The sequence below is a fragment of the Mustelus asterias genome, chromosome 6 (genome assembly GCF_964213995.1).
Source record: "Mustelus asterias chromosome 6, sMusAst1.hap1.1, whole genome shotgun sequence".
Taxonomy (NCBI): Eukaryota; Metazoa; Chordata; class Chondrichthyes; order Carcharhiniformes; family Triakidae; genus Mustelus; species Mustelus asterias.
The window spans coordinates 52,052,500-52,074,456 of NC_135806.1; the positions used below are offsets into that span (position 1 = coordinate 52,052,500).

At 40.4% G+C, this 21,957-nt stretch overlaps 1 protein-coding gene across 1 annotated transcript in view; it reads right to left on the minus strand.

Moving 5' to 3' along the window:
* Positions 1–21,957, minus strand: part of LOC144494657 (low-density lipoprotein receptor-related protein 1-like) — an 84,071-nt gene that overhangs the window by 27,244 nt on the left and 34,870 nt on the right. Inside the window, exons 30-49 of the mRNA XM_078213861.1 lie at positions 21,323–21,445; positions 21,127–21,243; positions 17,480–17,596; positions 17,281–17,406; positions 16,784–16,955; positions 16,268–16,492; positions 15,678–15,796; positions 15,462–15,601; positions 14,759–14,900; positions 13,752–13,898; positions 13,125–13,247; positions 12,553–12,675; positions 8,244–8,609; positions 6,728–6,850; positions 6,523–6,642; positions 5,148–5,264; positions 4,942–5,067; positions 2,410–2,581; positions 1,670–1,894; positions 13–131 (exon numbers count right to left, since the gene is read on the minus strand). Coding sequence (XP_078069987.1) covers positions 13–131; positions 1,670–1,894; positions 2,410–2,581; positions 4,942–5,067; positions 5,148–5,264; positions 6,523–6,642; positions 6,728–6,850; positions 8,244–8,609; positions 12,553–12,675; positions 13,125–13,247; positions 13,752–13,898; positions 14,759–14,900; positions 15,462–15,601; positions 15,678–15,796; positions 16,268–16,492; positions 16,784–16,955; positions 17,281–17,406; positions 17,480–17,596; positions 21,127–21,243; positions 21,323–21,445 — 3,042 coding nt within the window. The remainder of the gene's footprint in view (positions 1–12; positions 132–1,669; positions 1,895–2,409; positions 2,582–4,941; positions 5,068–5,147; positions 5,265–6,522; positions 6,643–6,727; positions 6,851–8,243; positions 8,610–12,552; positions 12,676–13,124; positions 13,248–13,751; positions 13,899–14,758; positions 14,901–15,461; positions 15,602–15,677; positions 15,797–16,267; positions 16,493–16,783; positions 16,956–17,280; positions 17,407–17,479; positions 17,597–21,126; positions 21,244–21,322; positions 21,446–21,957) is intronic.

The following is a 21,957-nucleotide window of genomic DNA, read 5'->3' on the forward strand; positions in this document are numbered from 1 at the left end:
AGGTCTACTCACCAAGACAGATGGCATTTGGCCATTCAATCTCTCTGGTAACTAGGAGCTTGCGACCAACACCATTCATTCCTGCTTTTTCAATCACTGCAGGTTCACCCCAGTCTGACCAATAAATATACCTTTAAATAAGAGAGATCGATCAAAAAGAATTCAATCTGAACTGTCCTTGAAGCTTCAGTAACAAATGCAACAATAGCACTGCTTTTCTGCCTAGACACCCAGGCTGTTTGTGATGGCCTTTTCCCCAGAAGGCTAGTTATTACATTGCTGTTAAAAATGGTAACACATCCGATTTTAGATTCCTACCATCCAAAAAAGTTAAGTTTATTAGTTAAAAGTGAGGCTTACATTAACACTGCAATGAAGTTAGTGAAATTCCCCTCGTCACCGCACTCTGGCACCTGTTTGGGTCAATGCACCCAACCAACATGTCTTTCAGATTGTGGGAGGGAACCCGAGCACCTGGAGGAAACCCATGCAGACATGGGGAATGTACAAACTCTACACAGGGTGACCAAGCAAGGAAACAAACCTGGGTCCCTGGTGCTGTGAGGTAGCAGTGCTAACCACAGCCACTGCACCACCCTAGGGGCAGCTGCAATTACTACAAGATTGAAAATTGAACTGCACTTCCAAATTTGAAGATTTTGCCTAGCATATCTATAACTCTGGGAAACCTGTGGCAGAGTGTGCCACTTGCAGGACCAGAAGATCCCTTTACTGTGAATGATCTAATTTCAGCCAATGCTGTCGAATTGCATCAGTACATAGCATAGTGTTCAGCAATACACAAAAGCCTTCAAGGAAAAAACAACAGCTTCAAAACTAGCAAAGTTTGCAGCCAAAACAGAAATTTGACTTGTCTGGCAGATGTGATTCTAAAGAGTTTTGCTGCAAAAGGCAATGGTAGAATCAGTACTCAACATGTATAACCTATTATGATAATTACACTGCTCCTAATCTTGCATATGCAAGCAGCCCTTCTGGTGAACCACAAGATGTTAGCCTTGACCTATTGCCTTGTGTAGAGTGAATTTAGCATCCATCAAAAATCAATAAAAAACTGATTGTATATAGAGGCATCAATATGTAAGATGGTGAACAAGCACACTACTGGTTCAGTTAAGGTCAGTAATATTGTGCCCAGGTTTGGGCTAGATATAGGAATGATTAGAAGCACAAAACATGCATAAAAAGATTGTGTATACATTGACTTAGTTGAAGGCCAAATTTTTTTAAAAATTGAATTTAAACAAGGGAAATGCAATGTTTAGAAAATTGGATGGTTGCTTTGGGTTAGTGATTCTGAAAGACCAAGGGTTAGAGGGGGGGCAGCAGGGTAGAACCAAATTCATAGAGTTAGGACAATTATAAATGGCTGTTGAGACAAACTGGAACTGGTCAAATATTTAAAGAAAAATGTAAAGAGTGAAAAATGAGATTGCTGTAGACAACTCCATCCTAAAGACAAGGAAAGGCAAAAATGGCCTGTGATCGTCATGCTGTAATGCAAACAAATCATTGCTCTCATCTGTAGTTACCAGATCATCTGGTTGATTACTTGACTATCCAAACACCTTAGTCATAAAATACTTAATGCCAGCGAAAGTGAATCAAGCATCAATACCCAATGGTACATTCAAGGCAAAGTCCATACCCCAATAGTGGATCAACGGCTACTGAAGCTGGCTCCCTCAAGTTGCTGTCAAAGAGCGTTTTCCTTCTGATTCCATTAAAGCTTGCAACAGATATGGTTCTAGCACCCATATCAGTCCAGTAAATATTGTTGTAGATCCAGTCAACAGCAATTCCCACATGAATTCGTACATTGTTAACAATCCTGGAAATACCAGTGCTGCCTTTGTGCTTATCCATCAGCATACTGCAAAAAAAGGTAAAAGCAAACAAATTCCAACCATTAAATCTTGCACGCAAAAGTTATGCACCTCAAATGCACAACAGATATTAGTGCATGATCATAACCAATTCACTTTTGCTCTCAAGTCACCATGCAGGTTGCATGATTATGAGATACTGGACATGCATCTGAAACACCAGCAAATCTACTTGGAGGGGAGTCGCAAAAAGGTAGGCCAATTACAAGGTTTAACACCTAGACATTAAATCATTGAATGGTTCTCTGGATCACTAAGTAATGGCCATGATTTGAAGAGGTTTAAATTAATTTGACACGGTAATTGCATGAATGATTATTGCTGTCATGTAGATCTGCTGAGTATATGCAATGACTGAAATAAAATCAAAGCCATCACAAAAACTATTCAGCCACAAAATGTTCAATGATGGAAGCACTTCGGAAATTTGACCAAATTGGTTACTGAAGCTAGCAAGTGCAGTTTTGGAGAAGGTCAGTTATGAGGTGCAACACGATATTACCTGAAAATTGCCTGCTGTCCCAAGTCAGCCCAGAAGATCATCTGCTCTGCCACATCAATATCCAGTGCCACAGCATTTCTCAATTCTGCAACTATCTGACTGTACACTTTGTGGTGTAATCCCAATTTTCTGATATCATGGCGATTAGTGAAGATCAGGTATGGCTCCTCTCCTATTAAAAGAGAAATTTAAGGAAATGCCCCTCAATTTACTCAACCAACTGACATTTACCTAGAGACCAAGGCATTTACACAAGGTGTTTGAAGGGACACGTTCTATTAGTTTGTCTCAGTCCGCACCATTAGAAGATCAAGTGAATAAAGCTGGAGTTCAAGAGTTTGCCATAAACCTTGCAAGAGGACGAGTGCAGATTGCCCAAGCCATATTCATTCCTATTATTCTCTGTTAAAAAAGATTGTCTGAAGCAACTGTATTAACCCATGCCCTACAACACTCGTGAAAGCAATCTTGTTGAAACAAGTTCAGCTTAGTGGTATTACTTGCATTGTAAGGAAATAAAATCTCACTTGAATTATATTTAATTACTTTCTAGTAAAAAAGGAGACTTTTGAATTCAAGTCACTTTTCTGAAGACCATATCCACCTCATTTCATTGAACAATTTAGATGGTTTAATATAGCCCAAGGATTATGCTATCAACCTTTGTAAAGTTGTGTTGAGAGCACAGCACTGGCATTTTAAAATCCAAGCCAGGAAACAGTGGCAATAGTCAGCCCAGTACTAGCTGAACTAGACAAGCAATTAAGACACTAGGAAGCACTAAAGTAATCTGCAATAGATTGTGGACCTGTGTTCTACAAGCATTTTACAAAGGGAGACAAATTCCAAATGTCATCGAAAATTGGGTGGAAAGAACAAAGATCCAACTGGCCTCCTGGAGCTCACCTGATATACGAGTAGACCATTTGGCCCCTCAAGCCTGCTTCACCATTCATGGCTAATTTGATGCTAACCACTTAATCTCTACCTCTGCCATAACACTGTTTCCTCTGCCTTTGGGAGGGAGTTCCAAAGACTCACTACCCTCAAGAAAAAAATCTCACCCAATTTACATGACTTATTAAAAACAGTGACCGCCAATTTGAAATTCATCCAAGAGAGGTGACATCACACTCCACATCTACCCCAAGAATCATCTCCTAAATTGACAAATACGTCTTGCTTCTCCCAGAATGTTGCAATCGGACACAAATTTTATGGATTAGCTTGTCTCCATCCCCTTTTACATGCATTGCCTACACAAGGTCAGCATGGTTTCAATGCAAAAGTAATGCCAGAGAAAGCAGTAGCGCGAGGACATATAAACTGTTTTAAGTCTACAATGACCAGTTTGCTGGTGAAAGCTAAAGCACAGTTAGAGGAAATGCCCTAACATTTTGCATGGTTGGGGAAGAAAGGGCAGGTCATATGAATCAAAATACTGCAGATGCTGGAAATCAGAAAAATGCTAGAAATTCTCAGGTCAGGCAGCATCTGTGGTGAAAAACCATGTTTCAGTTCTATGATCAAAGTTTTGATGAGGTCCACTAGAAATATTAACTTTCCTTCACTGGCTGCAAGACACCAGTCAGATTCATCCTGACTATACCAAGTTATCCAAAAAGGGTGTAGGATTTGACTGGTCAGAAAGAGATACTCTATTAATAGTCCCTTGGCAGAACTCAAGTCACTAGGGGCAAGGAAACGTGGGAAATCTGGTAGATAGTGCTTTTAGAAACTTTGGTAGCATACTGAGGGAGTGGGCTAGTGGCAAATTGCATTTAACTTAGGATACATGCATATTCCACATGAAAACAGTGAAAGTTGCAGAAAGGTAATGTTTCAAGGTCCATGACAAATGGCAAGAAACTGTAGTTGAGAACCAGTGTAACTCAATGGCACTATGCAGAATGAACATGATCACTAGACCCAGTGCTCATTCCCTCAAGGAGAATGAGTGACCATGGAAAAGTTCAGAGGCAAGCTAGAGGAATGGAGTAACAGATTGAACATGCCTCAGTTACTCTGACCAAACTACATCAACACAGAATATTGGATTCCTAGAGATGTCTATAAACTTGACACTGAACAGAATCTGGATTGTTTATTTCAATTGAGAAAAAGAGTGGGGCACCAGGGTGTTGGTGGTTTAGTTATAATTCTCTAGTCATCATGTGTAGGGCAAGCTTGATGGATCAGTTGGCCATTTCATGTGCAAGCTATTTAATGCTCAATATATGGGAACTGAGTAACAAACTAATTTAACATTTAATTGAAAACAAGTCAGGCATATCATTACTATATTAAAAAAAGTCTCTTATGAATCAAGTTCAGAGAGCAGTTCTCCTGCGTAAGTGGAAGTTTTCCCAATTCCATGGGAGTCTTCCTTTCATCCCAATTAGTTAGTAAGTCTGTCACTGGAACAGAGAATTGTGATCTTGAGCAAAGCACTAGGGTGCTCCCGAATAAGTGACTGGACACAAGTCCATCACCCACCCAATCTCTTAGATGTTCAACTGAAGATATACTTGCCTACAGCCTTGCAAACTCCATTAGCTGGGTCCATTTGATATCCAATGTGGCATTTGCACATGTAGCTTCCTTCTAAATTCATACAAGTTTGACTGCAGGTCCCAGCAATTTTGCATTCATCAATATCTGCAAAAAAAAACAATATCCTCTGGAGTGTCATCAAACAAGTCATTATTCCCTTGTAGAATAGTGAAGTAAAAACTTACCACCACAAGTTTTACCAATCAACTCAAAACCAGTGGGACAATCACATTTATAGCCAACAGTCAGATCTTTACAGATGTGAGAACAGCCACCATTGTTGTCCAAGCATTCATTCACATCTGGAGGAAAAGAATGAAATCACTTTAGAACTCCCCCATCCTTCCAAAATTTAGCTTAAGTACACAATTGCTTTGCTAGTAAGCTACATAACTTTGTAACACAAGTTTGACACTCATTCTGACATGCTTTCAATACAATACCCTATATTTTAAAGTTGGTCTTACCAGCTCCATATACTTGCATTCTGATGGAGATGCCCAAGTCAGTGTGGGATCAGGTATTTAATGTCAAAAAAACAAGTTTTACAAACTGACCAGAAATATTTAATCACAAGGTCTAGTTGCCCAATTCCTGCTTTGGGTAGAAAGCATTGTGATGCCCTTTGACCCCAATAGTAACCGCAAGGAAAATTTGCCATAAAAATTAGATTCCCAAACATTTCAATGTTAAGGATTTGATCCTGTATTTGGATAATCAGTGACCTGGTGATCCTTTACTGAAAGCAGTACCAACTGGTTAGTGGTTGAAGGCACAAACAGGAAACAGACACAAAAGATGCTACAAACTCCAGAAAAAGCATGCCCCATGGGGAAGATGCATAAACAGAACCCTGTAACGTGAACACTGCTGCCTACAAAGGATTAAATCCTTGAAAGGGACTGAGATTCTACTTGGAACTGTGGCAAAAACTGGGCCCACACAGGCAGAGAGTGTACTGCCTACTACCTCTGCATTGCACTGATTTTATAGAAAGTGAAAATATATTTCCCAAATTTCTTAACTAGATCATTCAGTAAAAATGTTTGTTTTATAGATCCAAAGAGATTGTAAACAGCTTGTAAAAACAAAAAATTGTTTTAACTGGAAAGTAAAGTTATTTCATAACTGGAACCAAAATATTAACTTTACCAAATATTTTGAATATAAATAATGCAAGTGTAATTAAAGTCAATGCCCTACAAGCATAATGAAAATCAGCACTGAATGACAGACTTAAACCAGGTTCTTGCCAGAATCACATGCAATGGCTGGAATTTTCCACCCATTCACACCCTGCCATTGCTGCAAGCAAGGATTGAGAATTTGATGCTCAGCCAAATCTGTTCACTGCAGCAAAATCGAGGAATCCCACTGGGGTGAATGGCTGAAATATTCTGACCATAATCTTTAAACCAAATCTGATTAGAATGCTAGCCACAATAAAAGCTATTTAACTATAGCCAAGTATTGTACAGATTGTATCAGGAAGCGAGTTCAAATCAGTAAACCAAGAATTAAAGGTCTGTATACCTGCAATGCAACCAATTCATTACTTACTACATTTGTTGGCTGGTTCATCACTCCAATCGCTGCAGTCTTGATGCTGGTTACAGACTTTTGTTATATCAATGCATTCACCACTGCCACACTTAAACTCAATGGGTCCTCTGCACTCCACTGTTGCAGAAAGAGAAAATACATTTATAATAGAGAACTTCAGTCAAAAATCAATCAATCATTCTAAATGATACCATGCACTTACCATTTATACAGCCAGATTCATCACTGGCATCAAGGCAATCATTCAGTCCATTACATTTCTTGTCATTATGGATACAGGCACCATCACCACATCTGAAGTGATCTGGTCTACATGTGTAACGAGCTGAAAGTTAGAATAGTATAGCATGTCACATTTTAGGCGATTCATCCAGTTTTAAAACCAATGGTTAACATATGCAATATTTGAAAATGGCTGTTTTATTCATCCAAAAAAAAATCAGCCTAAAGTTCTCTTCTGGAATTTAAAAATTCACTTATTGGATTGAGAAAATTGCTAGAGCAATCCCCATATTGTTCATAGACAATTACTCCTGGAGCACCAAGAGTACAAGCTGAACAAAAGTCAGCATGAAGTGGATCAAGAGAGATTTTCCAGAGGTTTGATAACATGGACTTCCAGAAAGCAAGATCAGCAGCAAAAAAATGAAAAGCAGAATTGCTTAGAGAATGTATTCTAACATGTTCCCCAAGGATAACACCCTATTCCTTTATTCAGATACTGTAAGAGGGTAGACCCCAAATTGCAGGTGGAGGCATAGCGAATTGTGTAGAAGTGAGCAAGAAGTTAAAGAATTTCATAGATTAACTGAAAGGGGAGATCACACTTTGGATACCAAAGAGAACAATCAGAATGGAAGAGATTAAGAACTTCAGTGAAAGAAATGGATTAAGGTTTTGAAGAGAAAATTAGACATGATCATGTGGTCCTTAATTCACATCATGCAACAAGGTCTGCAACAAACAACCTTTCAAATTTAACCTAGTTTCACATGGCCATTTGTGGTCATTGAAATTTTAATCAGGCAACAAGGCCTCTGTAGTAGTGGCCAAGCACATTTTGCTGTTAATGGCTAATGAATGTTCACAGCACACAGAATGGTGACAACAGAATCCTTGAGGGCTGTGGATTCTGGCACAAATGAAAATTTGAGCGAGAGTTTTGAATTTGGCCACTAAGTATGGGGCGGCACGGTAGCACAGTGGTTAGCACTGCTGCTTCACAGCTCCAGGGTCCCGGGTTCGATTCCCGGCTCGGGTCACTGTCTGTGTGGAGTTTGCACATTCTCCTCGTGTCTGCGTGGGTTTCCTCCGGGTGCTCCGGTTTCCTCCCACAGTCCAAAGATGTGCAGGTTAGATTGATTGGCCAGGTTAAAAATTGCCCCTTAGAGTTCTGAGATGCATGGATTAGCGGGTAAATATGTGGGGGTAGGGCCTGGGTGGGATTGTGGTCGGTGCAGACTCGATGGGCCGAATGGCCTCCTTCTGCACTGTAGGGTTTCTATGATAAGATTTCTATGATAAGTATGGATTTAAAAGGTGGCAGAAAGGAGCAAGACATACATCTGAATTAATTGGCAGAACAGACCAAATGGCCTTCTCATTATGCTCCTTGGACCAACATCTGCACACTTTTCCACCCAGCACCGTCTCCCCCACCTCAGCACCAAAATGTCACTCACTAAAATACCCAAAGCAGAAAAGCCTGGAATACTTACGGCAGTTGATTTCATCACTTCCATCTCTGCAGTCAGCATCTCCATCACAGTACCAGCGACTATGGATGCATTCCCCTGAGCCACACTGAATTGCATTCGGAGAACATGTCAGAGAATGGATGTGCCCACAGCGGTCTGCAAATTCATCAGATTGGTCTGCACAATCTGCATGTGTGTCACACACCCAACTCAAGGGGATGCATTCAGAACTATTACACTGAAACTCATGTGCATTACAAGCAGTTGGTGCACAGCCTTTTTCATCACTTCCGTCACCACAGTCATCCTCATTATTGCAGACAAATACCATCGAAATGCATCTGCCATTGGAGCAGGCAAATTCTGTTGGGTCACAAGTAAAGGTACCTGAAAAAGATCAAAAAAGTAAAGTCTGCTCAAGAGACTGATCCTATCTGGAGTAAGTCAATATGATTGACCAGGAAATAGAAAAAAAGTATTAATATTGCCACTCCAGGCTGCTTAAAACAGTAGGATATACATGCACTTAGCTGAATTGTAAAATTAGATACAATTCAGTGGCTCAAGATCAAATATTTTTGATTGATACCATTCAAATATTGATCATATTTTGCATATGGAGCCAGCATTAAATCAGTTGTCACTCAAATTTGGTCAATGTATTTCTTGTTTTACACAAATGAAATCTCCAGCTGACATGGTTTGGAAAAGTATCTTCATGACCATAGATCTATTATAGGAAATTTGTGCAGAAACCCTTTTACATGTCTTAAAGGCCAGACTCAAGTTGCCACACTCCCAGCACCATATCTGAAGAATGGGATAACTAAAGTAATATAGAAATACCTATTTATCCCTTTGAACCAGTATGATTCTGTAGTATAGAAACAAATGTATTAAGGGATTGTGGAGCTCAGACTTACTGACAGGAATTTCTTGTAATCAATTGTTTCCTGAAAGCCTATTAGAGCCAGATCAATGTTCCAGTCTTCAAGAGCAACTAGGGGTGGACAATAAATGCTGGCAGAGCCAGCAATACCTATAGCCCATAAATGAATTTTAAAAGATTCACAGCTAGCATTTTTATTATTGCCAGTTCTCATTGAAAGCTCAATCATCCTCCAACCTCCTAAATTCCAATGGATACAATTAGTTCTTGTAACTATAGATACAAAAAAGACAGCACTCTCCAACACCAAATATCCTTCCTGAAGTGCAGTGCCCAAAATTGCTTCAGTGCTCCAGATGTGGTCTAAGCCTGGATGAAATACTTCAGCTATACAAAGACCAGCATTCCAACAAGCTTTGATTATTCTCAGCACATTGATCTATACATTGGAATGCCAAGCATCTTTGGATGTCCATGAGTTCTAGCTTACTTTTTGTTGTGGTCCAAAGTGAATTTGTTCATATTTACACACATCATAATCCTATCATCAGTTTTGCCCACTTAAGCTAATCTTGGCCTCAGCCAGAAACAAAGGTGCTTCATCCTGCCATACACAAGTTGAGTGAACAGTTGAGACCTCGGACTATGGGACAGCATTAGTTGTATCCTGCTAATTATTCCTACTTGGTTTCCTGCAGCTCAGCCAGTACCCTCAATTCCATGACTTTCAATCTTGCGTCGGATTTCTCTGTCCATTACATTAATTACTTCTTCAAACATTCAATCAAGATACAGGCCTTTCACAAATTCAGGCTGGGTCACCATTCAGCTGGAAATTTAAGGTGCTTATAGACACCTGGCCCAAAATTTCTGGGTTTCCTCCTCATGTTTAAATGAGGTGGTGACATGTGCAATTTTCCAATCTAAAGGAACAATTAGTTAGGGAATTTATAATATTCATCTCCGCTTTAAATCCAAGGACCAGTGTTTATTTCCATTAAAGTGCAATTATTTTCCTAATTAATTTGCTTACATTAAATTAGTTCACATCCCAGATTCAATTAGTTGCTTTGGATGTATGGCATGCTGTCACCTGCCTCTGCTGCAAATATTCATTTACACAATGGTTATATTCTGGCTAAGGGTCACAGACCTGAAACCTTAACCACTTCCTTCACAACACATACTACCTGACCGAGTATTGTTTATATTTTCATTTTAGCATTCAATATTTTGTGCTCTTCAATTGTATTGCATCGTGCACAGAGTTCAATTCAGAATGCACCAACAGCATCAGGCACACAGACAGGTCAACCTGGTGAAGCTACAACACTGGATAAACTGAAAGCAGCACAGGACAGAGCCAAGGTGATCCGAGAACCAACAGATCAAGTCCTGCTACATCCTGTTGTGAATGGTGATGGACAATTAAATGCAGTGGTGGAGACGGCACCACAAGTATCCCATCCTCAAATGAAGGAATCCAGCACATCAGTGCAAAGATAAGGCTGAAGCATTTGCAATAATCTTCAGCCAGAAGTGCAGAATGGATGATCTACCTTGGTCTCTTAGAGGTTCTCAGCATCACAGGATGCCAGTTCAGTTCATTCCACATGATAGAGAGTTAAAAATACCATATATTGCAAAGATTATGGGGCCCTGACAGCATTCCATCAGTAGTATTGAGGACTTGTGCTCCAGAACTAACCTTGTCCTTTTAGCCAAGCTGTTCCAGTACAGCCACAACACTGGTATCTACCCAGCAGTTTGGAAAATTACCCAGGTATGTCCCATTTACAAAAGGACAAATCCAACCTGGCAATTACCGCCCCAGTCTACTCTACCAAGAAAGCAACAGATGGGGTTTTTGAGTGTGCTGTCATGTAGCATTTGACCTGCACACTGGTTTGCTACTCCTCCAGATCTTATAACCCTAGTTCAACCATGGACAAGAGCTTAATTCCAGAGGAGAGATTAGAGTGACTGCCCTTGACATCAAAATGCCCTAGGAAAACTGGAGTTAATGGGAATCACCAGCTGGAGACAAAGCTAGCACAAAAAGATTATGGTTGGTTAATCCCCGACCCAGGACATCACTGCAGGAGCTCCTCAGGGTAGTGTCCTATGCCCAACCATCTTCAGCTGCTTCAATTAGTCCCCTACCATCATAAAGGTTAGAAGTGGAGATGTTTAGCACCACCCATGACCCGTCAGATGCTGAAGTTGTTCATGCCTATATGCCAAGACCTGGACACATTCAGGCTTGGACTGATCAGTGGCAAGCAACATTCATGCCATACAAGCACCAGGCAAAGACCAACTCCAATGAAACAATCCAACTATCAATCCTTGGTATTTCCATTGTTGATGGCACCCAACAGATTGGGAAACAAAAGTTTATACCCTCTATCTTAGAACAAGTACATCACAGAACAGGCTCTTCAGCCCTCCAAGCCTGCATTGATCATGATGCCCTAAAAACACCTTCCCTTACTGCTGTCTCCCTCTATTCGTGTACCCATCTGGATGCCTCTTAAATGTTGCTAATGTGCCTGCCCACCACCTCCTCTGGCAGCATGTTCCAGGTACCCACGACTGCATGAAAAACTTCACCACACATCTTCCTTAAACTTGTGCCCCTTCAGTGGGAAGGCAAGTGGGCACTTCAATCAGAAGGCCCCTTTGACTGGGGGCACTCACCTTTCTGGCCCTCCAACCACCCTGACAGATCCCCTTGTGACCACCCTCCAGATTCCTCTACCCTTCCTGGGAGCCTGCTACTCATCACTCCAGTTTGTGGGATGTAAAGTCTAAGGCATGGCACTGCAGTACTTCTACTGGCCACTGCAATGCTGTGCCTGGATGGGCTTGAGCTGTCAGCCAATCTTATTGAAATCCTGCCTTGCAACTGCCAGCCAAATGCAGAGAGAAGTCCTGCTTGCTGCCAAAAGTGTGAAGTTGCAACAGGCATGGGGAGCATTTTCCTGCCAACTTTCCAGATTGGGGGGGGATGAAACACTCCCATCCTGGAAACTCAGGCCCTAGTTCCATTCCTCCACCACTGCTAAAGACCCCACAATCACATTGATGCCAACAGTTCATCAAATCCTGGATGAATTGGAAATTCTTTTAGCTAAAAGGAGTAGGTAAAAACTTGCTCGGATGCCAAACCGCACCTTGGAGGTTTATAACCCAGAGTTGATCTTTTAATTCCCGGAAACAGTTTTCATCTCCAGATTGTCTGCCTATTTGCCCTGCTACAAAAATCCTCATCTACATTTGTCAATTAGCTACTGTAACAAAAAGCTGGAGCGTTCATGGTACTGGAAAAGTATGGTGTTAGCCGTCACAAGCCATCCATTGTGATTTGTTCTTATTTCTAAAATAAGTTTTGCCAAAGTTAGTCTAACAAGCATTTCCCATTGGCAAAGGCCACATTACCACAATTCTCCTCATCGCCACCGTTATCACAGTCCTTTTCACCATCACACTTCCAAGAGACAGGAATACATTGGGAAGATCCAGGGCCACAGCTGATTTCATGGAGATGACAAGTTTTCACATCTGAAACATCAATCCACGTGCCAGGTTATGAGATAGTTTAGAAGTGCACAAATAGAAGCAGTTTTCTTAGTATGACTGCTTACATAGCTGCAAGTTATTTTTCAATGATTAATAGTGTATTTCCACTACCGAACGGAATTTGTTTCTGCTACTAGAATTGAACCCAGGGCACAGGAGTCATTTTAATTCACTTACTGGACTGAGTGATAAGAGTATTGAATTTCTCACTTTTCAGCTAGTCATTCGAAAGTTCTATAGTATCTCACCTACTGATATTACTTTGCAGGAATATGTAAAAAAATTCCACTGGTTGATTTTAAGTATTGCCCCATAAAATATCAGTGCAGGTGAATAAAAAGCCAAATACATATTCCTATAGAGGTAAAAAGCCAGAAGCAATGAAATCATTGAAATATTTCCATTACAGGAGTAATCAAGCAGATACTTACAACAGATTTCTAGACTTTCATCAGATCCATCTTTACAGTCTGCATTGCCATCACACAGCCATCTTCTAGGTATGCATTGTCTGTTGTGGCACATGAAGTCTGATGCCCTACAGGTCACGTTAGCTAATGAATAGAAACAAGTGACACTTAATTCAGTAAAATCCATACTATTCTATCATCTTGTCTACCTTAAATAGTGACCATTTTTGAACAGGTCAATTGCACCATTAATTTAGCATGTTGCTTTGCTAGAATTGTTAGAAGAAAAAAAATTTACCTCATGGAACACAACGGGAAGGAGAAAGGGATGTGATAACATATGCACAAAGGTGGAAATTCTGGGAATACCAAATACTAGCTTGCTCCATCTTGTACTTCTGAATAGGACACGTCAGACTATCTACACATTAAGGTTTTGTTTCTTCAGAGTACAGCTATACATTCAGTAATAAAAGACCATTACTTTGCAAAGGTATTATACCCAGATTTTATGCAGAGTACAGATTAACCTTCAGAAATAACATTTTCCATATTATCACCCCTACAAAGACATCCTCCAGGCTGCAAGGTTTCTTTCCTGGAGAAAACATGGAGGGAAGTTGTGCAAGAAAATTGCTGATTATGTACCTGCCGTACAATACTGTCCATCCGCAAGCATCATTCCAGGGGGACACAGACAGGCAGATTTCTCTGAATAACTGTTCATTTGAGGTGCAGGCACACACATATATTCACAGCCTCCATCCTTTCCATTCACACTGCACCAGTTCCTTCCTGAAAAAGATAAACCAACCATTTTTAAAATATTTTGAATTGAAGCCCGAATTGCCAACCCCACCACCACCACCCCCCCCCCCCCCCCACAAAGATATTGCACATCAAAAGCTCAAATTTCAATGCTGTTATAGTTGAATCACAGATCCGAGATAGAGATGTCACTTCCTGTGTGCCATTTTAACAAAAAATGCTTTTAGTTACATTGTAGCTCTTGGTAATACTGTTACACCAACTCTACAAATCTGTACCTTAAAATAACAGTCAAAAGAGGAAAGTACTGATGTCAATTCCTCCTGCCCCATAAATTATAGGGCTATTTTGCAATTAATATGCCTTTAACAGCACTATCAGCACCTTCTCTACACTGATACCTTGTGCCCATGACATCTTGGGTTCAGGATTTATCCAGACCCATTTTGCTCCATCCTTTTAAAGTGTAAAATCCATCATATTTCTCCATCTCTTAGCTCCAGAGATGGAGTGGAGATGTCAGCATTGGACTGAGGTGGGCACAGTAAGAAGTCTCAACACCAGGTTTGGAGGCTCCGAAAGCTCATGATTCTAAATAAACCCTGTTGGACTTTAACCTGGTGTTGGCTCCAGAGAGAGAGAGAGACAGAGACAGACACACAGACAGACTCAAGCCAAGTCTTAACTCTCCACAGAAGCTGCCAGAGTTTTTCCAGCATTCTATTTTTATTTGCTTCTATTATTGGTGAGACTGGCTAAGATTTTTGGCAATGTAAGCCTGCAGTATGAAACTGAAAACTACCCAATCCTGTAGAAACCTCACTTCCTTTTAGCTGATGTACAACATTAGAGTTGTTTTTGTGTTTGTAAAAACAGTACAAGCTTACCTGATGGCTGAATTAACTTATGATAAATAATTAAATCTCGTGGTCCATTCAGATTAGAGACCAAAGTTAGCACATGTTGACCAGAGAATTTGTTGGCTTCGTGAATGGCTTCATTCTCCTGATCAATCCAGAAGACATTATCCTGGAACAGAAATAGTCTTTAACCAAAATAGTTTGTGCCCCACACTGTGCCCAATTTAAAGAGCAATAGATGCAGCCTTTGCAAGTTTAGATCATAATGTTAATCATTCAGATCTACAAAAGCAATCGAATCCAAAATGGTCCGCCTCCAACTATCTAACCCCAACAGAATGGCTAAGGTGCATACACTTGCTAATAAATGCATCCAAGTCAGAATATTGAGTGCGAGTGTAGGAACTACAGGTGGCAATAGCTGTATTCATTCCAGTAAAATCTTCCAAAGTTTTTCAGACATTTTGAATTAAGGTATTAATCAATGGCAGCCTTCTGTACATTCCAGGAAAATGGAATGTCTCAGTTATTTTCAGATTCTGGAAGAGCAGTGCTTGAAACTGCTCTTATTTTTAGATCAGAATACATGCAACACTGGTATATTTGGCAGGAGCACTTTTCTGGGCACAAGATTCAACACAATAGGGATTTGGAAATTTGTACATCAAACATGCCAGACATGTTGTACTCTGGTTATAAAAAACACTAATTTCCAACACTCCCATCTCACCTGAAATACTGAGACAGCAAGTGGATGAGTAAGCAATTCTTGTGACTGCAGCACTGTTCTTCTATCCCGCCCATTCAGATCTACGCTGGATAACGTGTGCAACTTAGAGTCAACCCAATAGAGGCGGCTTTTCACTAGATCTGGGGGCAAAGAAAGTATGGTCAGGTTTCAGAAGGCAAAAAGCAGGTTTCAACAAATGACATGTCATTAACTAACCGAGTGCAATGCCACTTGGCCATTGAATCTCATTGGCAACAAGGAGCTGTCGATTCACACCATTCATTCCTGATTTTTCTATCTTTGCTGGTTCACCACAGTCTGACCAATAAACAAACCTATTTTTAAAAAAACACAAAGGGAAGTCAAACAAATGAACTACACAGTATAAATTAAACCATAGTTGCATATATTTAGAAAAATAGCTGGCCATTTAGAACTTTGCAAAGCAATACCTCAAATTGACATTTGCATTACAAAATCAGTTGAGCTCAGAAATCACATGCAACTCGAGACAAGCGTTAACCTATATTCAACTAGACCCATGGCTAATGAATCATTTTAGCATGATCATTTTCAAGACAGTGTATACAGCTGTCTAAAGTCAGCATTCCCTCTACATTCATTACACCATGTACCTCCTATTTCCATGTGTTCATTTTCAATTCCACATCACTTGATTGTCAGCATGCATGATGGCTGAAGGGTGATTTGTACCCAGTTTGTTGGGATAACCTCGGACCCCAAATTAAAGTCTCAGAACTTAAGAAATGCTAGTACTAAAATTACAGAAGTTAGAACTACTGTACCCAGATATTGGATCAACCTCAATGGAACCTGGCTCCTTTAGGTCCGTGTCAAACAGGATAGACCTTTTGGCTCCATCAAATGTTGCAATGGATATAGTTTTAGTACCACGATCAGTCCAGTAGAGGTGCTTGTAAACCCAATCGACAGCAATTCCCACAGGGATGTCTACATCTTTAACCACTATGGAATGGCCAGTTGTGTCTTCCCACTTATTCAGAGACATGCTAAACAGGGTGAACAGTCAGTTAGCTTGCACATCCACTTTAAAACAGTTCACTTCTCCAAAAGAAAATTAACAGCCGTAGTTCAATATACAAAAATTAAGCAGTTCATGTTAGTGGAATTTAGATTCAATTCCCAGTGCCAAACAAAAGCAATTAAGTCACAAAATGTCTAATGTCCTGGATTAGAAATTAAGCTGAAGTTTTACTCATCTAAATTTAAAACTTAAATTCTACATAAATAGCAGGCAAGTTTTAGCATTAAGCTAGGATTCATGCACAATATTTCATTACCTGAAAATTGCCTGCTGGCTCAAGTCAGCCCAGAAGATTCGCTGTCCTGCAATATCAGCATCCAGTGCTACAGCATTTCTCAGCTGTACAGCTACCTGGGTGTACTCACGATGATGTAGTCCCAGCTTCCTGATGTCATGGCGATTTGCAAATATCAAATAAGGCTCTTTTCCTATGTACATTAACAACTGTAAGAACCAGCTTAATATAGAGCCAAAATGCAACTCAAAACATCAACATTTAGAAATAAGAAAAGCACCAATAACTTGTATAGTTGCAATAATTTCCAACTATACACCAGAAATGCTATTCTCACTGCCTGAACTACACAGCTACATTGTAGAAGTATGGCTGATTCCCAAAGGATCAAAGGCAACATTCAACAAACTATGGTATTCTTGAAAATTGGCTATATGGGGATGGAAGCTTTAAATGAAATTGAAGACAGTTTCCATCATTCAAGTCACTAAATCTTCAGTTTAAGCAACTTTACTTACCAACTGCTTTGCACGCGCCAGTCACTGATTCCATATGATATCCTTGGTGACATTCACACTTGTAGCTTCCTTCTAAATTGATGCAAATTTGACTACAGGTTTCAGGAGTTTGACATTCATCAATGTCTGGAAAAAAATAAAATTTAATATCATTCAAGGTGACCATTTTCCATTAGCCTGTTTTTAGGATTCTACTTACCTATACAGGCCTTTGTAGACAATTGAAAACCCAAGGGACATTCGCATTTGTAACCAATAAGAAGATCAATGCAGATGTAAGAGCAGCCTCCATTGTTCACTAAACATTCGTTCACACCTACAAAGACAGTAAAATCCAGATGTTAGACCACCACTTTTCCAGAGTGTCTCCACTTCCAGTAGAATCATACTCCACAGGATCTTCCAAGCTGTATCTGAATCAATTTGCTAAAATCTTCAAAGTGGAGGACTATACAAATTCAAACTTAATATGCACTATTAATACAATGTGCAGCTGTAATGCAAGGCAAGATATTTACAACAGGAGTTTACAATGATCAATCAATTAAGGATTGTTGTAATTCAATACCAAGAGTTTGAGTAATACTCAATACTTGAGCAGTTATCAATATTCTACAACAGCTAGAATTGAGACTGATGTGTCAACCACAATTGTTCTGCCATCCTACATGCCTGAAACTCTCCGAAATAGAATTCAAGCAAATGCCCAAGGTTAATCCAGGAGCAGAAGGATATTCTGAGCCATGGCAATTGAAGAGTCCAAAATGAATGGTCACAATTGAAGGCTGCCTAGAAGAATTAGTAAGCTGGAGTTGGAGGGATGTATCTTGGCATTTAATTTACATTATACATGGGCAGCACAGGAGCTAGCATTGCTGCTTCACAGCGCCAGGGACCTGGGTTCAATTCCCAGCTTGGGACACTGGAGTTTGCACATTCTCTCCATGTCTGTGTGGGGGTGTAGCAGTTTCCTCCCCCATTCTGAAAGATGTCCTTGTTAGGTGCATTGACCCGAACAGGCACTGGACTTTGGCGACGAGGGGAATTTCACAACTTCATTGCAATGCTAATTTAAGCCTTACATGTGACTAATAAATAACTTTTACTTTTTACAAGGCACAACTAACTAGCAGAGGCAATACAAATGGCTCAAATAGGGAAGAATGCAATAGGTCTGTGGTCAATGAATAAATTCAAAAGGATAACACTTAGAACTTGTGGATTTAACATACAAATGAGGTGGCCACATGGCCTCTCACACATCATCTTCGTGGAGGACAAAAAGCCTCCCTCAAATACTAGAGAGCCAATGGACCAGCAAGATTGAAGATGTGAAAATCATGGGAGACAATGGGACTGGAAGTCAATAAATCCCCTGGACTTGATCTACATCCCAAAAAGCCGGCTGTAGAGATGGTGGATACATTGGTGTTCTAGAATGACTTCTTTAGATTGGAAGGCAGCAAATGTAATCCCACTATAAAAGGTGGGTGAAATACAGACAAGATAACCTGACTTGGGGAAAATGCTAAAATCTATTAAAGGATGTGATAAAAAGATATGACAAGACACTTGATTAGTCAATAAAGGGAAAGATTCAACAAACTGGTTCAGAATTTGAGACTAGCAGAACAGATTAGAGAAGTGGATGTCTGCATATATGGATTTTGAGGCACTTTGGCACAAGGTCCCACATAGGAGTAAACTTGGGATGGGGGTGGGGGGGGGGGGGCGAGATAATGTACTGGCATGAATGGAGGACATTTAAAACCAAGTGGAAATAAATAAGCCACAAGGTTGACAGTGACTAGTGGAATGCTGCAATAACCATTACTTGGGCCCAGCTATTCACAATCAATTTGTATGTGGGAACCGAGTGTAGTCGCAGATGACCATTGCTCAAAAAGGGGAGAGCAGCCAATGAGCTGACTGGTGCTGATTTTAACCCGAGGATCACCACACCTCAGGCAAGATTGAGAAAGGACCTTCATGAATGATCTCAACCAGTACAGGAATTGAACCCATGCTATTGGCATTTCTGCATCACAAACCAGCCATCCAGCTAACTGAGCCCCCTCCAAATGCAAAAGATTTCCAAGTTTGCTGATAAGTTGGAGAGAGATTGGAAAAGGGACCTGGGTTTTGTTCATGAGTCACTGACAGCCAATATGTAGGTGCATTAAGCAATTAGGAAGACAAATGATTGTTGGCCTTGATTTGAGTAGAAGACTAAGGAAGTCTTGCTGCAGTTGTATGGAGATTTGGTGGGACCCACATCTGACGTGCTGTGTAGACTTTTGGTCTCCTTGGCAAAGGAGAGAGAGAGATGCGTTTGTCATAAAGGGAATGCAACAAAGGTGTACTGGGATTGCAGAATTTTCCAATGAGACACTGAACAACTGGACCTGTATTTGAAATAGTGATCTTGAATTTTTTAAAAATAGCTTCCTCTAGCTGGTGGTCTAGATCCAATGGATGGTCATATAGAAGTAGGCCATCTAGGATGGAAACAAGAATTTATTTGGAATTCTCTACCATAAAAGAGTTACTATGGAGACTAATCAGGAATGTTCCACAGGGATTGAATATCAAGGGATGTGGGGATAGTGCATGATCTAGTTGAACAGCAGAACAGACTCAAAGGGGTCAAATGGCCTATTCCAACTCTTATGTATGGGACTTGCTGCATATTAGAACCACCTGAACTCACATTTAGTATGGGCAAGACTGCTCCTACTTTAATTAGCTCAACACGGTGATTAAAAAATGTATATCCACAAAATGAAACAAGTTCACTTAGTCTTCAACCCAGTTTAGGCCATGCACAGATACATGCATAAAAGCTGCTGAATGTCCCAGCCTAGAAGGCAACAAAGGATAACTGAAAAAAAAAAAGAGCAGGATCTTCCTTGGAAGCCAGTGCAAGTAGCTTTACTTTTAAATTCAATTCAGGGATATTGAAGGCTTTCACTGCCTGCAGAGGTCAAATAATTCAAAACATCAATAGATGAGAACATTCAATTTACTATGGAAAGCTTCAATTTGAGCCATCAGCATTTAAAGGCTTCGTTTGCATGCAAAAACTCGTGCTAGTTCTCAAATATCCAAAAATCTCAGCAACTGAACTCTACTGGGAAAGGATGAGTGCCAAGAGCTTAACTTTAAAGACTAAAAGACATGATTTTGGGAGGAGCAAAACCTTTTCACTTGTCCATTATCAGTGCCCTCATTTGAATTATAGGAATTGATGAAGCAAGTTCTGGACAAAGTCAAAAGTGACAATGAACTTGATATCATAGGAAATAGTCATAAGCTGCAGCTATCAACATCAAGGCCTATATTCAAGACTCGGTCAATTCTAACTGACTAGCACTGCTGAAAATTTTCATAAATGTGCAGAGCAAGTATGCTTGCGAGGCCAAAATAGGTAGGAGAACTTACTGAATGCCAATTTAAGCTTCAAAATGAAATCAGATCTTTACACCATTAGAATTTGGGGGGGGGGGGGGGGGGGGGGGGAGGTCCATCTGTTCTGTGGGTGCGAAGATCCCATGACACTATTTCAAAGAGCAAAAGCATTACCTATAGTGTCAGGACCAATACTTATCCCCCAGATTTTGGTCATTATCACATTGCTGTTTGAGAGCTTTGTGTAAATTAGCTGCAACACTTCTACACCACAGTGGCAGCACATATTTGGCAGTTAAAGAACTTGCAAGTCTTTGCCTTTGAAGGGAAGGAACATGGTCTGCATGCACAAGACTAATTTACAAGTTATCTGCATCAGATTCACTAAATTGAATTGGAATATGAAGCCAATCATGCCTACAAATAATTTAAACTTACGGCATCCTTTAAGGGGTTCATCACTCCGATCCATGCAGTCTGGATGGTGATTACACACTAGAGACACATTGATGCATTCCCCACTTTGACATCTGAAATCGTCAAGTCCTGTACATTCTAATTGGAGAAGAGAACAAAAAGTAAAAACTGAATGACCCAAAACATTAGAAGTTATTTTGGTGAATTACAAACCTACCATTCTTGCAGACAGCTTCATCGCTGCCATCAGTACAGTCCCAAATTCCATTACATATTTTATTGCCAGGGATACAGGCACCATCACCACATTTGATATAACCTGGATTACATTTGCGTGGAGCTGCAATCAAAAATGGAGACCAAAAGTTTAATTCATTCATAGCACTGGAATATTTACATTTGTTGTAGATATACTTGCAATGTCAGAGCTTCGCTTGAAATTGCATTGCTGTTCCAAAACATTTAACTTGGCACTGACTAGCTTCGACAATATCATATTTGTTTAAGAACAATAAGCATGTGATGAGCTTAGTGGACACGAGCAGTTCTGGATTGTCCTCAATTGTGGCACAAGAACTCTGAACAGGGGGCAGCATGGTGGCAGTTAACACTGCTGCCTCACAGCACCAGGGTTTGCTTCCCAGCTTAGGTCACTGGAGTTTGCATGTTCTTCCCATGTCTGCATGGGTCTCCTCAGTGCTCCGGTTTCCTCCCACAGACCAAAAGATGTGCTGGTTAGGTGCATTGACCATGCTAAATTCTCCTGGAGTGTACCTGAACAGGTGCCGGAGTGTGGCAACTAGGGGATTTTCACAGTAACTTCATTGCAGTGTTAATGTAAGCCTACTTGTG